At 33.9% G+C, this 14,990-nt stretch overlaps 1 protein-coding gene across 1 annotated transcript; it reads right to left on the bottom strand.

Moving 5' to 3' along the window:
• Nucleotides 1-2,326: 2,326 nt before the first annotated feature.
• ANGPTL5 (angiopoietin like 5) lies at nt 2,327-14,728 on the bottom strand. Its single transcript, XM_038140624.1, has 8 exons — nt 14,496-14,728; nt 12,595-12,742; nt 11,529-11,632; nt 11,059-11,152; nt 10,187-10,287; nt 5,929-6,049; nt 4,730-4,915; nt 2,327-3,665 (listed from the first exon to the last, which is right to left on the bottom strand). Exons 1-8 carry the CDS (start codon nt 14,595-14,597, stop codon nt 3,346-3,348), a joined length of 1,176 nt encoding a protein of 391 aa, XP_037996552.1. The 5' UTR covers nt 14,598-14,728; the 3' UTR covers nt 2,327-3,345.
• Between the last annotated feature and the right edge of the window lie 262 nt (nt 14,729-14,990).

Consider the following 14,990-nt stretch of genomic DNA (forward strand, 5'->3'; position numbering starts at 1 on the left):
TGCACTGGAAATACATACCTGGATTTGTCTGCTCACTTGTGATTCTTACACACACAGACACGCGCACAGCTAAAAATTGAAATGATGGAGCAAAAAAGATTTTTGTAATTAGAGAACCATTCCCTTCTATACCTGTATTATATATTTGTACAATTCTGAATAGTAAGATATCATTTGCACTGTTCTGTATAAGAAATATTCATTTGAGCATGTTGTAAAGTAACAACTTAACTTCTGGTTGATGAATATAGAACATGTCAGCAAAATTTGTGTCCACTGAAAGCCATAGATGCTTTTCTCTCCTCAATTTTAACTCATTTTACAATGAGCTGCTAAATGAAGTCATCCTGTCTTTATAGATCGGAACACCTGGGAGATCAATATCCAGCCTGGAAATGGGTGTCAGGTTTCCAGTACCCCTTCTGTAAATAACTTTAATTCTCTATACAGCCATACCAACAGAAATCCCACAAATCCCATGCCAAGGGATTGTCTCTGCTGGCTTCTGGTTTGGAAATGGGACAATACAGGGCATACTTCAGAGGGAGACAGCCAAAACAAAATTAAAGTCACCAGAAAGGTTTCTTGTGACCAGAATGGTCAAATAACTAGACCATTTGAGTTCACCAAACTGAGATTTACAAACTGAAGATATACTATCAGAAAAAGAAAATAAAAGAAGTGCAGTTCAGAGATTACATGTCTTTAAATGGCAATTTCTCATAGTTTGAAGTATCATTCCTGGAGTAGATATTAAGTGCAGTTAAACCAAGGTACTCTTTATTTCAAACACTTAATTGGTCTCTCTTAATATGCTACACCCTACATGTTCCTTTATATTATAGTTGAAACAAGACTGTTTGGGAAATAACCAACTGATTACCAGTCCTAAAATGGCCACACAAATCTTATGCTATCTTATGACACTTGGGAAACAACAGCTGCAAATATGAAACATAGGCCCCAGAAAAAGTTTAATTTCCTTGAAAATTCTCCATGTTTAACTAAAAAATTTATTTGTATTCCTAGTTTTTTTGTTACTAGGGAGGAAATGGAATGAAACTTTGAAGACTATAGCAAATTATCACACGGAAAATGTTCTCTTTTCATTGCTGTATTTCACATATGCACCAGGAAGCTGACTACTCCCTAGCACTCTGATTTTCTAGGCATGCTCTACATTTTAGGACAATGTCTATTTGCAAGACTGATTCTTTATTTATCTTTTCAGGTCCATCTCCTTTAATATTTGTTGCTGCCAGCTAATCTAGTCCATGATGACAATGGGGAGATTAAACCTCATAATTACATGTGGTAATATCTGCCAGCACAAGTCTGCAATCTCCATTAGCTACCTTCATTTTTAAGCAGGAATTCTAATTAAGCCAAAAGCAGCCTCAGGGTGTCAGTAGAATATAGCTATATACATCCAAAGTACCTACTTAGACTCCTGCTCACAGGCTCAGATCTGGTTGTCAGAACAGAGGCCACACCACCAAAGTTTGAGGCTTTCATTAAAGCCCTTACACTTCCATGACAGTTACCCACTGGCATTCTCCAGTAGGATTCTTGTGCCACATGCTGAGGACTCTTTCTGACATAAGAGCCCTAACACAGCGACAATATACAGAATTAATACCCCTTTTAAGCTCCAGTGCTTGTTAATCTTAGTGCAGAAGCTCTTTCATTTAAGCATCTACCTTTATAAGTCTGCTGGGTCCACGCTGCTGGTCAAAGCAGTTGCATTCCTGATAAGGCTGGTGTGAGGGCAGGCTGAAGAGGGTGTACAGACAATCTCTTCACCTTTAATTTCAAATACTCCAGTGTCTGACAAAAACAAACTCCCACTGTGCTCAGAGAATTCAGTCTCCCCTAAAAGCAGGACCTATATCCTTTCTCACAATGCCTCTACAAAGCCTGTAGTATTTTTCCTCAAGCTACTTCCTATTATGCTTCTCCAGTAAGCCTCCCCATAAGGACAGTCTTCAGTTTCTCTCTAGCAGAGAGGAAACCTTCTGCTTTTAGCAACTTTTTACCCCTGACTGTTAAAGGCTAGTCAAATATACAACAAAAGAGGAATCTTTTCTCCCCCTTAACCTTGTAACATACTCTATGAAAAGCTTAGTTTTCTCCTATGGCTACATAAATCTTTGGGAAGAAGTCCTAAATAGTGATGGTTCTGAATTGATGATGGTTTCTGCTCACTGTATTAATGGCTGGCTAAAATAAAAAACAGCAAAGAGGAAATTCATGGAGTTTTTAACTGTTTTCATTTCACATGATATTACAGAGCTGGTCTGCTGAAACTGAAGCAAAGATGAGAAATACCATGCCTACCTGCTACAGATTTGATGCTAGGTTGGTTCCAGAAACACTGTACTGACAATATTCACGTTTTTATTGATATTTTTCTATTTTTACTGACAGAAATTCAAAAAATTCACAATATTCACGTTTTTATTGATATTTTTCTATTTTTACTGACAGAAATTCAAAAAATTCACAATCCTTAGTTTTAAATGTGTTTACACAACTTAAGTTGGTTTTTTTCATTACCAAATGATCGTTCACAAAGTGAAAGCCACTAAGAATGAAAAACATGAGATCAGGCCCATAAATCCAAAAATTAAAACTGCACAGGTTTTATGAAAAGCTGTAAGTTTTCTTTGAAAAAAAGTTTTAATTTGTAGTCAATTGTGAAATAGACAATGGTAGAGTCAAAATTGGATTATGAAATACATTGACTATGAAAATGAAATATAAACTTGGTCATAGTTCTTGAATGTCACTATCAACCTTACTTGTCTAAAAATTGGGCCCTCATGGTATACAAAACCTTATTTATACATTGAAAGAATTGTTATCTTGCCTGATAAGGAATATAGAAAAAAAAGCTGCTGCTGGACATTTAACTTAAGATGAAGTATTTTTCCAAAATATTACGATAAAAATGGCAGGTACATGGTTTTTTTAAATAAAATTTGCTGAAACTTCTTGCCAATTTAGATACGAGGAGAACATAGAAAAAGCCCATTCAAAAGTCAGCATTACACTTATTTTTATAATTTTTTCTGCTGGTTCTGAGATTTTTTTAAGAGGCAGTTGAATAAAAGCTGACAAACACTCAGCTTAAGCCTTTTCCTGAAAACGCAGTTCTTCTTAGGATCTTCTTTCTCAACACTATAAATGCTGACATTTCATAATAAAAATTAGTAACTATGTTACAGAAATATCTAATAAAGTTTTAAGACTGAACTGTTCAAGTGAAGATGAGAGGTACTTATGATTGTAGTAATACATCATTCCACATAATTGCAAAGAGAGATCTATTTCTATTTTTGTATGTTAATGGAAATATGGATAATTGGTTCTCCGAATTTTCATTGAAACTGATTTAATTTTGACTGGCTTTTTGTTCATTGTCCATGTATCCCAGTGAATGCCAGTTGCAAGGAATCTACCTCTGTAGCGATGAACACCATTAAGATTTGCAAGGCCACACTTGTTGAACCACCATCCAGTACTATCACTGAAGTTACTGCAGCTCTTCACTGGCTGTCCTTTAATAGTGCACATTGGCCTGCATCCATCATTATCAACATCAAAAGTGCTGAAAGGCATGGAATTTTGGTTATCTTCTCTTCTATATCCTCTAAATGCATCACCTAAATACAACAGATAAAAAGAATGATTAAAAAGTTATTTATGGAGAAATGTTTTTTACTTGATGCACACTGTGCAAACTTTTCCTCTGAATTTATTAGAAAAGTAGGATTCTTCAAAAGCGGTCCAAGAGCAGCAGCTAATGAGCTGCAAAAGTGCTAAAGATGTGGGGGAAATAAGAAAAAAATACTGAGAAATATGGAAGTTAAAATTCAATGAAATGTCTTTGTATTTTCCTTGCTTTTAGCGATGCATGCTGGCTATGAACATAAAGGCTTCTTTTCTCAAAGACAGAGGAAGAAGAGATTAAAGTAAACAAAAAGGGTTGTAACTTCAGATTTTCCAGTAACATGCCCAAAGTCCCAGAGTGAGTCATGAAACATGATGGAATTGTTAAAACACAAAGGTCAGTTATTACTGTCTCTGTTGTCTTACTAAAGAACTTAGTGAAGAAATAGTATTTTTCACAAATACAGAGTAAAGCACTCACACCTTTAGAGATTAACTATTTAGTGGATAATAAGTACCATTCTTGCATAACATGGAAAAAAGCAGAAAGACATGATGCAATGCTTAATGCAAATCTTTGCACGTTCAGTGTATTTATGCCATTAAGGGAGGTCTGGAATTAATTTGTGTCTATGTATCACCTAACAACTATTACACGCTGTAGGACAGCTTTGTTTCTCTCAGTTTCTTTCTCTATCCTTTGTACATAACTATCTGGGCACTTCTGAATTATCCAAAGCATCATTAGGAAGACTGCCAATAACATCTGTGATGAGATAATGGGCATCTAAATAATTGAACCATTAGGTAAATAAACACTAACACCCACAAAATCCCTTATTTATTTTATATATAACCCATTCTTTTTTTTTTATTACAGGCATAATTGATTACCATATAATTAAAAATTTATCTGCATTAATGTTCATTATATACCAGAGAAAAACACGTTAGAAATAAAATTTTTGAAGTTAACTATTGTTCTTTTGGATGCATTTTTTTCATATGAAGAAAGGGAATAACTACCTTTAATTACTTCAAAGAAGGAAATTCTTACCAGCATTTCCTGAATAATGCCCCAAATGGATCTTAAAATAACATGTTTCATCCTCTATCCAAAATCCATCATATGATGCATAGGCATGCTTGTCATTTTCTGATTCCAAATCCACATAAAGATTGAAATGAGTGGCCTTTTGATTTACGATGTCAAAAATCTTCCTCAGTCCAAGCCAAAATTCTCCTTGAAGAGAAATATAATATATAGTCTAGAAATGGAAACTGTAAAAGAAAAAGTGATTGTTCCTGTTTTTTTTTACTTTCCTTCCTGAACCAAATGTAATAAAACTTGCATGATACACTTATATTCCTTAGAAAGACTAATGAAGGAACAGAGTAATCTTCCTATTTCCTTAGGAAATCCCTAAGAAAAACCTATGCGTGCATCATGGTTTTTTTTCTCTGTGAATTTTTTTAGAAAATTGTCCAGATGATAGATTTCAAATATTCTTCTGCAATATATCTTAGAAGACCACAAAAACTGGATGTGCTAAAGATCCACTTGCATGAACAGAACTCAGTAGCACTCCTAAGGGCAATACTGAGAAATGATAAATGTTAGCATTCTATGAAATGCAAAAAAAAAAAGCAAACCCTATTCTCAAAATTTAAGTCCTGTTCTCAAGATTTGCTGCCTCCATAAATCACACTTGTAGCCTCATGTGAGCTTCACTTCTTTGTACAGAAAAGCTGCATGCTTCCATTGCAATCCCAGGTAAACTTCTGAAAAAAGCGAATGGGTTTAGACTGGTGGGATTAAAGGTGGCAATAAAAAATTAATATCACAGTTGTGTTGGTATAAGCTACTGAAATATTTCCATTATTAATAACTTTGCAGGCCCTATGGTGAAATATTATTGATTTTTCTCTGCTCTAAGGAAATGAGTGATTCAAACCAACAAAGACACCTTTTTTTTTAATCTGAAAAGAAAGGAAATACAATCTATTATTTCAAGCAGAAAATATAATATTTCAAACACTCTTGGAAGACTGCAATAGCTAAAGACTCTAGTGGGGTAATAGTCATTATTGGGAAGATCACACAACAGATTTGATTTAAAAAATCCTTGAGTAAAAACAAGACTTTTAAGAAACTTCATACTGCTAAAACTACCATGCAATTTAATGGAATGTAGCTCACATAAAAGCAGGAGAAATGTGGGATCCAAAGCACTTTAGAGTATTTAAAATTAATACCAGTAAGGTCACCAAATCCATCCAGATATTCAGACCATGTTCTCTGAAACTGAACAATTCCATCAGTTCTTTTCTGAAGCACAGTCCATCCACCTCCTCGAAAATCCATGTCACACAAAACCTAAAATAAACATAGACATGATTTTGCATTCCTGAAGCAGCTTTTATGAAAAACACAGTTTAATTGAATAAAGGGGGACTATTCAGGGTTTTGCTAAGTAACATATTTTTCAAATATCTTTAAAAAAGCTCTAAAAATTTAAAAATGAAGCTGCAGTTTTTTCTTATATGTACTTGTTGAACTGTTTGATTTGGATATTTCTTCAACCAGTAGAAACTGCTGTGTGTAACAGTCTGCTCATAGCAGATATAATAAATAAGCTTTGATAAATGTCATTCTAACATTTATAGCATGAAAGGGAAGCAACTTGCAATGTCATTTATTAATCAGGCAACATATCATGGATACAGGTAGGTGTTGTATTGCACTAAATAGTTTATTTAGTTGCTGTTTTGCACCGAATAAACTTTTATTTCAGCAAAGCAAAATAAACATAACTTCTTATATGTTCTCTGTCACCACTGTGCCTTCTTCCAGAGAATACTGTGTTTGTGGTGCCTGGGAAATTTAGAGCCTGTAATAAGGGTGAGGAAATGGAAAACAGTGACAGCAATAACCCAGCATACAACAATAATTTGCAGCAGCAAAAACCTCTACATAAGAAGTGGCCCCGATCCAGGGAAGTCCCAATGCAAACATATAACTGCCTGCAACTGAGCAGTACCACTGAATACGTAAGATCAGCTCTCAAATTTATGATTCTTTATGAGTCTTTCCTAAAGCTTGTGCCCAGCAGTATGTCAAATGGCAGTGGTCCAGCTGCCATCTGCTCTGCTTTGGAATATCACATTATGTGGCATGTTTTCTTGTCAGCCCATCTAACTTAAGATTTGTAATTGACTTTACTAAGTATATCCACAGTGCCAAATCTTGATCAGTTCTAACTGGGATTATAAAGTCTGGGAATCTAATTTAGAAATATCATATTGCACATTTATACACTGCACTACCTAAGCTGTTCAATACAGTTCTAAGGGATAATATCCATAATTAATGTTTGAAAACATGGGTTGATTTTTGTCTCCAAAGGTGACGAATATCAGGAGAATTAACCTAGAAAATGCTTATAGGTAGTGAGCCAGTAAGCTTCTTGTGGTACCAAAAATAAGTTCAGAACATAATGTTGGCTGTGATAACACTAAGCCAATGCGCAAGTGATGGAGTAAAGTAAGAAATTTTTTTGACGTTACAGGAAATGTACAAAATGAAACATGTTTCAGAAAAGAGAGATTTGCAGTCTTAGCCCACTGATAAAAGTGGAAACTAGGTCTAAGTCCGTTTAACCCTCAAAAATATTTGTGACAGACTGAGCATTATATGTTGCACCACCATTGCCTGTAGTAGCCAGATATTTTCTAAGGTCCTTGTGCATAAAAAAATTGTGACCTTTATTCCCTGGAGAATCACATGCTTATTTCAGTCACTCAAGGAGGATAGAACTGGAATAAAAAGAAATACAGACAATTCCAAAATGAATATTTAGATGAAAATACCTAAACCTCATTCAAAATAATCCCATTGCCGCATCCACTGTCTTGAGAAGATAATTGCATGCTTGGCTACTCCTCTGACTATGGGTCAGAAATACTATAAGGAGCCCACTTGGTCACAACATCAATCTTTGGTCCAATATAAATCAGTGTGAGTGTTGATAATTCACAGAAGGAGCAGATATGGTTCTACATGAGAAGTCATCAGCCAGTTAGATACAGCACCAATACATACACCAGCTAAATAAAAATCTTAGATAGATACAGAAAAATACAATTATGGCTTTGTAGTTTTCTTAATCCCTTATGGAAATGTTGCAATTGTAAAGCCTTATCATAGTTAATCTGCTTTAAAGTTTGCTCTGTCTCATATCATGAAAGGTATGAAGGACATGATTGTACCAGGTACAACGTAATTAAATGAGAAGGAGACACTTCTAATGAATATTTCTTCCCTTTCCACCTGCAGTGTGTATAAGAGGTATATTCTAAACAACTGTTTAATTTGTCTGATTCAACTGAGAAATACCATTGATCTAAATTTAGCAATTGAAAAACGTATCAGAAACTGGTCATGGTTCATTTTTCCAAAAGTAAAATTGGTTTTAATCACCTCATGATGAAATGCTCAGGAAAAAGACTAGTTGAGAGTAACTTTCTGAGGTGACAGAAACCTGCCACTATCACTAAAGCTAGGTATTTTTATTGCCCCTGGCATCTGGAGTTCAGTTAGCCCAAGTCAAGCACCAAAATCTATACTCACTTTTGGAAACATGAGGGATCAAACATGAAAAATAAGAATGGGATCACGTTTTCCAAATAGTTTTCATTTAACTGATACTTTTATGCATATTATCCTAAACACATTTTCATTTAGGCTCTATTGCATAAAAAGGCCCCTTATTGCTGCAAAGGTCCTCATTGAAATAAATTGTTTCATGTTGGGTTTGTTTCCTGTTTTCTAGTTTTTTACTATGGTTTTCTGCCACTGTATTTTTTTCTTATTTTGCAGGTCTGCAGAACATTTAGAACTCTTGGCTATTAGCCTCTAAAAGATGCTTTATGATTTCTTGTTTACATTTGAATGTCTTGATATTTTTGTCCATCTACCATTTCTCTTGTACTCCTTTTATGCTTCAACACATGAAAGAATTCACATTAAATAGTTTTCCTTAAAATAACATTCTTTATGGAACACATATTTTAGAAATTTTTTCTCTGAGAGCTTTTTGGCATTGTCTTTCAAGTTCTGTGCAACATTTACCAGACAAGAAATGAGACGCTCATGACTGCAAACATTCTTCTCATTATTTATTGTTACCTTGTTCTTTTAATAAAATTGCTATGATTTTTCCTTTGTATTTCTGGAACCACCTTCAATCCAGAAGAATATCTGAAACGGATGCAATTTTTGCTGTGGTAACATTTTGCTCATATTACAAATATGGTTGTTCTGTGAACACTGCAACATCTTTGCCTTTCTTTTACATGGAAGGGACTTACTGATGAGTTACAGATCTTTTTCCTGAGCTCACTGCATTTTATGGAGAGAATGACAGGTTTTTATATCAAAAGTTGCAGAATCAAATTCATTTTTTCTTTTGAGACGCCAGCATAGTTCTGAAACCTTCTCTTAACCAGTATAAAATCCTTTTTGTAGCATTTTGGAGGGCTCCACTTGGCTAGGGAAAAAGGGATTCATCCTTCCTTTGTTACATATAAAGGAACACTATAAAGTTAGATATTAAACTTTGCTAGTTATTAGTTAGCCTAAATTCCTTGTTTTTTCTTCAAAAAATAATGACCTTGACCTGTATGGCAAAGTTGAAGGTTTGAAAGTGCCATATCTGCCTTTCCACAATGCATAACGCCTTCTCTAAATAGAACAACCTGAAATGGAAAGAAACACATAAAACAAAATATCCCTTGTGTTTGCAAGGATCTTTATATTCTGAGTTTGAGGAAATTAACCCAAAATTCCCTTCTTCTAGATGAGCAGTATTAATATGAGCAATTACATAAAGTGCAGGCAGTGATAGGAAGTATGATTCCTGCAGTTTGTTCTAGGGATACATATCCTTCTCTCATGAATATAAATCCTGCAAACTGGATAGCAAAACCACAATTTTAAATGCCTCTGTGTCTCGAGACTGGATTATATTGATACTCAGACAAGATTTCTATTCCTCAAACCAACATCTGCACCTACACTTGGATGACTCTGCATCCATGGAGTCCCATCACAAGGGAAGACAATGTTATACAGCAGAATCACTCAAAATCTAGAAGTCCTATCTTAAAAGCCAAATGGATCAGTCAATTGCTCTTCAGTTTTCCATCTCTAAAACAGAAAAGAACAGGTCTTCTCCATATCCAAAAGAGGTGCTGGAAAACACCTTGGGTTTTCCTCTTTGGTATTTTTCACTGCATATGAAAACTGACAATGGGCTCTTATGACAGAGATTAAATTTCTTTGTAGAAAATAAGAAACTTGTCAAAATTATAGTAAAAGCAGATATGTGCAGATGATTTAATACACTTTTCATTCATCTGTTGAGGAACTGTCATGGAAAACACTTAAGCCTATTAAAAATATTCTAAATGCATATTCTCAAGCAAATTATGACTATAATAATAAACTTATTACCTCAAAAGGATAATTTGATCCTTCTGGATGGATAATGTACAGACCACTTGGAGTTTTTGAAACTGAACCAACAGTATCTTTAATATGAGTGCAGTCCAAACCTAGAGAAAAAAGGTACTCAAGGAAATTCATGAGCAAAATATGTTTTAAAAAATACAGATTAATACGGGAATAGTACTTTTCTTCGTGGCATTAAGTATTTAAAATATAATTTTCTTCTCATGCAAACTTTAAAATCATGCTTTATCATGAATTTATCTTGTAAATTAAAATTCTCTAAACACCACTGAGCTTCTAAGTACAAATGACACTGTATTGACAAAGTTCTTTCTAATCTTAATAGATAAGATACATGTCTATTTGGTATTAAAGATTATGAACCTGGGTCCATTACTTTTTTCATTTTATTTTTAACACCTGTTCTGTGAAAAAGACATACTATCTGAGAAATGAAGTAGTTTTCCTACAGGTATTTATATTTATACTTATGAAAGCCTTTTCATCTTAAAGTATACATGAAAAACATTTCATTTGAAGAAGGATACTGCAGATGCAGAGCACACCTTATTTCACTGCAAAAGAATGTACCATTCAGCAGCCTCAGATCACTTACTAGCTAATAATCATACTTGGTATTTTACATAAAAAATCAGCATGCTAAATGGGATACCCAGATTTGTCAGTTGCAAATGATTTAAAGTAGTATTTATGATAATACTTTTAAACAGTTTATTAAGTTTCCAGAGTTTATATGTTGCTGACAAAGGATAAATATCAATGTTACAATTGCTTACCTTTGCTTTAATTAGCTCCTTTTCAAGATACAAAGATAAAAAGGGAAGGCATCAAGACTACATCTGAAAAATACTTACCATGAGATTGAACTGCTTTATAAGGAAGTGGATCTAGATGTTTTCTCAAAATTACTGTGTTCAAAAGAACAAGTTTGTTCATAAGTTCATTTACCTGCAAATTCAAATAAAAGATCTTTAATTAGGTTGCAATGAGAAATTTTACATTCTAAAGATTTTTTTTCTGACTCCTAGTAAACATAACCTGAAGTTAATCTTTGTGATATGTAATTTGTACCAATGTGAAGGAATGGTCCTCCACTTTCTCTACTGCAATGTATGACACTAAGTTGTGAAAGGGGGTGCTTACCACTCCTCACAGAAATGGAACTCACACCCTACCTGACGTACAAAGACTGGTGATAAAACACTCTAATCCTACTGGTTTAATTACAATTTAATTGTTTAATGAGCCCTATTTTTCCTCAGAAAGACAACACCTGCTGTGAGAAATAACAAATACAACTCTTTAAAATAAAGAAAAAAAGTACCTGATTAGAAAGGTAATCCAGCGAAGACTGTTGATCATCCATCATGTCTCTTACCAGTTTTTTTGTACTTCTGGCATATTCAGCAAGAGAGTTCTGCAAATTTCCTTCAGAAAGAAATATGTTCATCCACTTTGTTTTCATAACTCTAGAAATATTCTTGACTAAATGGCAACATACTTATTTATGACATCTAAGTGAATACTGAAGGTGTTTTACCTTACAGCACCTAAAAGTGAAATGAAAGTAATACAGAGACCACAGATTAAAGTCAAAGGTGCTAAAAACTTCAGGCTTTCTGATTGCAGTACAGACATCTTAAGAAGTGATGGTTCTTCTCATGTTTTGAAGAATAAATTAGTCTTATCCTTGGGTAAATGGATATCACAAAAATATAAATGCATATGATAAATGACAGATATATATAAGGTTTCTTGTCACCTTACATTAGCTCATTCATTGTAATACTCCTGGTTTTTGCCCTGATGCTAAAAATCATGATCATCATAATAAAGGCATATAATTAATAATATATATTTTGAAATCATATGTGAAAACAAAGAATTTGCACAATTATTTTCAGAGGCTGATTGTATAATTTGCTGTGTAGTTTGTCAAGCTAGTGCATGGAGGATATCCTGTGTAAGCCTCCATAAAAGTAAGGTGAAGTACACATTTACTCCCATGTAACTGACTAATTAATGAATTACCTCCCACTTACACTCCCACATCCAGTTATGATGTTTAAATGAGGAACAGACATCCTCCTATTCCTAATTGAGCGAGATACTGATATTCAAAGCATAACAGATCTAGGTGGGTTGTGTGGCTGCTTGGATTTGCCTGTCTTCACCAATGTTTATACTTTCTCACACCAGCTGCATCCCTAAAACAGGGTACCCCAGATTTTCTGGTCAACACACAGTTTGGGCAGCAGGGTCACAAGGCTGTCACGTGAGCTCAAGAAGATTAAAAAATAAATTTGCACAGCATAGCGTAGCAGAGGAGAGAATTGCATAGCATGGCATTGCACAGCTCATCACTAAAAGTATTCTTTATGAATACATACTGCACATGTAATGTTTGTCCTCTCGTAAAATTTTAGCTTGAGCATCACATGGTACAAGGCATTGTTCTTTTTGTTTTGAAATATCTGCAGATTTATTTTTCTCTTCTGCCTGGAGTGGTTCCTCCACAGCTCCAACATTCCTTGTGTCCTATTGTACCAAACAATGGAGGGGGAAATAAATTGAACATAAAGCACATATAAAATAGCTCAGTCTGTCAAAATGAAGTATATTGCTTCACAGAATTTATTTCAAAACCTGTTTGTTAAAAGCTTTATCAAGCAATAATTGACAGAGCTGAGACCAAAACCGATTAGATGTTCTCTGCTTAGGCATGCCTCACAAGAAGAAAGTAGTGTCAGAGGTGAAGAATAACTTCTATAAATTAAAAAAATACCACCACCATTTCTAGTGAGGTATTCTACTTTTAAGCACTGTAAGTGGGAGGCAAGAACTTGCAAACCTTGCATTTTTGGAATCACCACACCCAATAGACATGTCAAATGCTAATGAACTTATTTTCACTGGAAAGGAGCAGGCTTTTGAATTTACCAGATATTAGCAAAGTACTTTTACTCTTGAAAATCTCTAAATTCATTATTTAGACACTGGCCAAGGAAGTACTTGCATAAGTTTTTAACTTACACACACAAGCAGTCATGAGAAGATTTGCAGACCAATTCAGCAGTAAAAAAAATATTTTAAATGATCTTATAGGGAAAGAATAAAGGGACAGTATTCATGGGCACATAATTATCTGAAACAGTAACAATAACTGTTAATAACTGTTATCTGAAACAGTAACAATAACAATAAGCATTATTAAAAGTAGTTCCACCTATTACTGTTATTTTAAAATTATATTTTCATATTTAATAGTTTTTTTCCATGGTGCCATATGACATAAAATAAGGGAATGCCTCTGAATCATCACTTAAAGAAATTACTAAAAGTAATTCCCAAAATATGTGTCATTGTCAAAAGACTAAGCAACATATTTTCATATGAGTCTTTGCTTGATTATTTCATCATCTCAGCAAATCATTTGTAGTATGTTCATATATTGTGTTTTCAAATGTAAATAGGATCCTTAGAAATGTCAAATTTTAATGAAAACAAAAGTTATTTAGACTTGAATACATCTTCATCGTAGTTGTTCTTTCCTGCTCCAATTTTCTCTTTCTGCAATTAGTACTACATCAGCAAACACTGAACAGGGGTTTTCCCCTGATTTTTGCTCTTAAAAAGTGAAAGTAAAAATTACAAAAAACTGTTACCAAAGGAATTTTACAGAAAAAGGTTTCTGAATTACTAGTATAATTGCATTTTGTGCCTGGAGAATGATAGAGAAGTAAAAGAATGTGTTGCTTTAATTTTGAAATAAGCACAAAATAAAGAAAGAAAAATTATGCAAGAGTTATAAACAGATCTCTAGAAACTTATAAATAGAACACTTGAAAGTATGGCTTGTTCCAGGGCTATCACAGTTACTCACCAGATGTTCAATTAAACACTGTTAAGCAAATATTTTTAATCAATATTTATCTTTAACAAAAGCCAACATGAAACAAGCAATTAAGTCTGATCTCAGCAATTCAAGCAAAAAACTGACTCTGCCAAAACCAATAGTAACTCTGCATTTAAAGTCATGCAGATGAGAGTAAAAATATGACATAACAACTGAGCTGTGATACGGGACATTAACTCAAAAATGTTCTAATATACTGAATTCCTACAATTTCAATGTAGTTTCTTTTCTCTATCTGAAAATACCCGATGCTTCTGTATTTTCATATCAGTCTTGAATAAGGCAATCCATATTTTTAAAACATCTGTCACTTTTCTGAGAAATCATTCAGCTACATTCATTATCTTATCTGAACAAAGTAATAGAAAATCTTACCTTAAGTGAGCAAGGTTCGCCATTATTTATGACAGTCTGTCCTAAACCAAACAAAAAAATATTAAGACAAATAAATGAAGTTACCCTAAAGTGGTGGTTCATCTTTTACTTGAAGAAATGCAAATGTTTTGATGGGTTTCAAATTTCTGTGGAAAGAATTGTACACTATGAAGGCCTGATCTAACTATTTGGGAATGTCTACAGCACAAAGGGCAGCCAACACATCACTCCTTTACTGCCTGGATTTAATAAACCACATTTCAACTGCACAGTAGATTTTATGTATTACTACTTGCATCCTGCAGGAAAATTACTGCTTATCACCTTTACATGACACATCAAACATACATATTTTCATTGTGATAAACTCTGACAGATTTTCTTATACGCTATTTTTGAGCATTTGTGTATATTTGGCATAGGTGTTCTGGGCTACTTGAAAGAAAACTAGTATTACTTGATGTTTTCAATTTTTTGTCAAGTTTTTTTTATCAT

The sequence above is a fragment of the Motacilla alba genome, chromosome 1, assembly GCF_015832195.1.
Source record: "Motacilla alba alba isolate MOTALB_02 chromosome 1, Motacilla_alba_V1.0_pri, whole genome shotgun sequence".
Lineage (NCBI taxonomy): Eukaryota > Metazoa > Chordata > Aves > Passeriformes > Motacillidae > Motacilla > Motacilla alba.

What these genes read in the sequence shown, in the direction of transcription:
- ANGPTL5 (XM_038140624.1), bottom strand. Translation starts at nt 14,597, where the DNA reads ATGAACCACCACTTTAGGGTAACTTCATTTATTTGTCTTAATATTTTT. An exon ending in TGGATTACCTTTCTAATCAG is followed by an intron (nt 11,153 to 11,528) that starts GTACTTTTTTTC and finishes TTGAATTTGCAG; the next exon opens with GTAAATGAACTTATGAACAA. An exon ending in GCATTATTCAGGAAATGCTG is followed by an intron (nt 3,666 to 4,729) that starts GTAAGAATTTCC and finishes TGTTGTATTTAG; the next exon opens with GTGATGCATTTAGAGGATAT.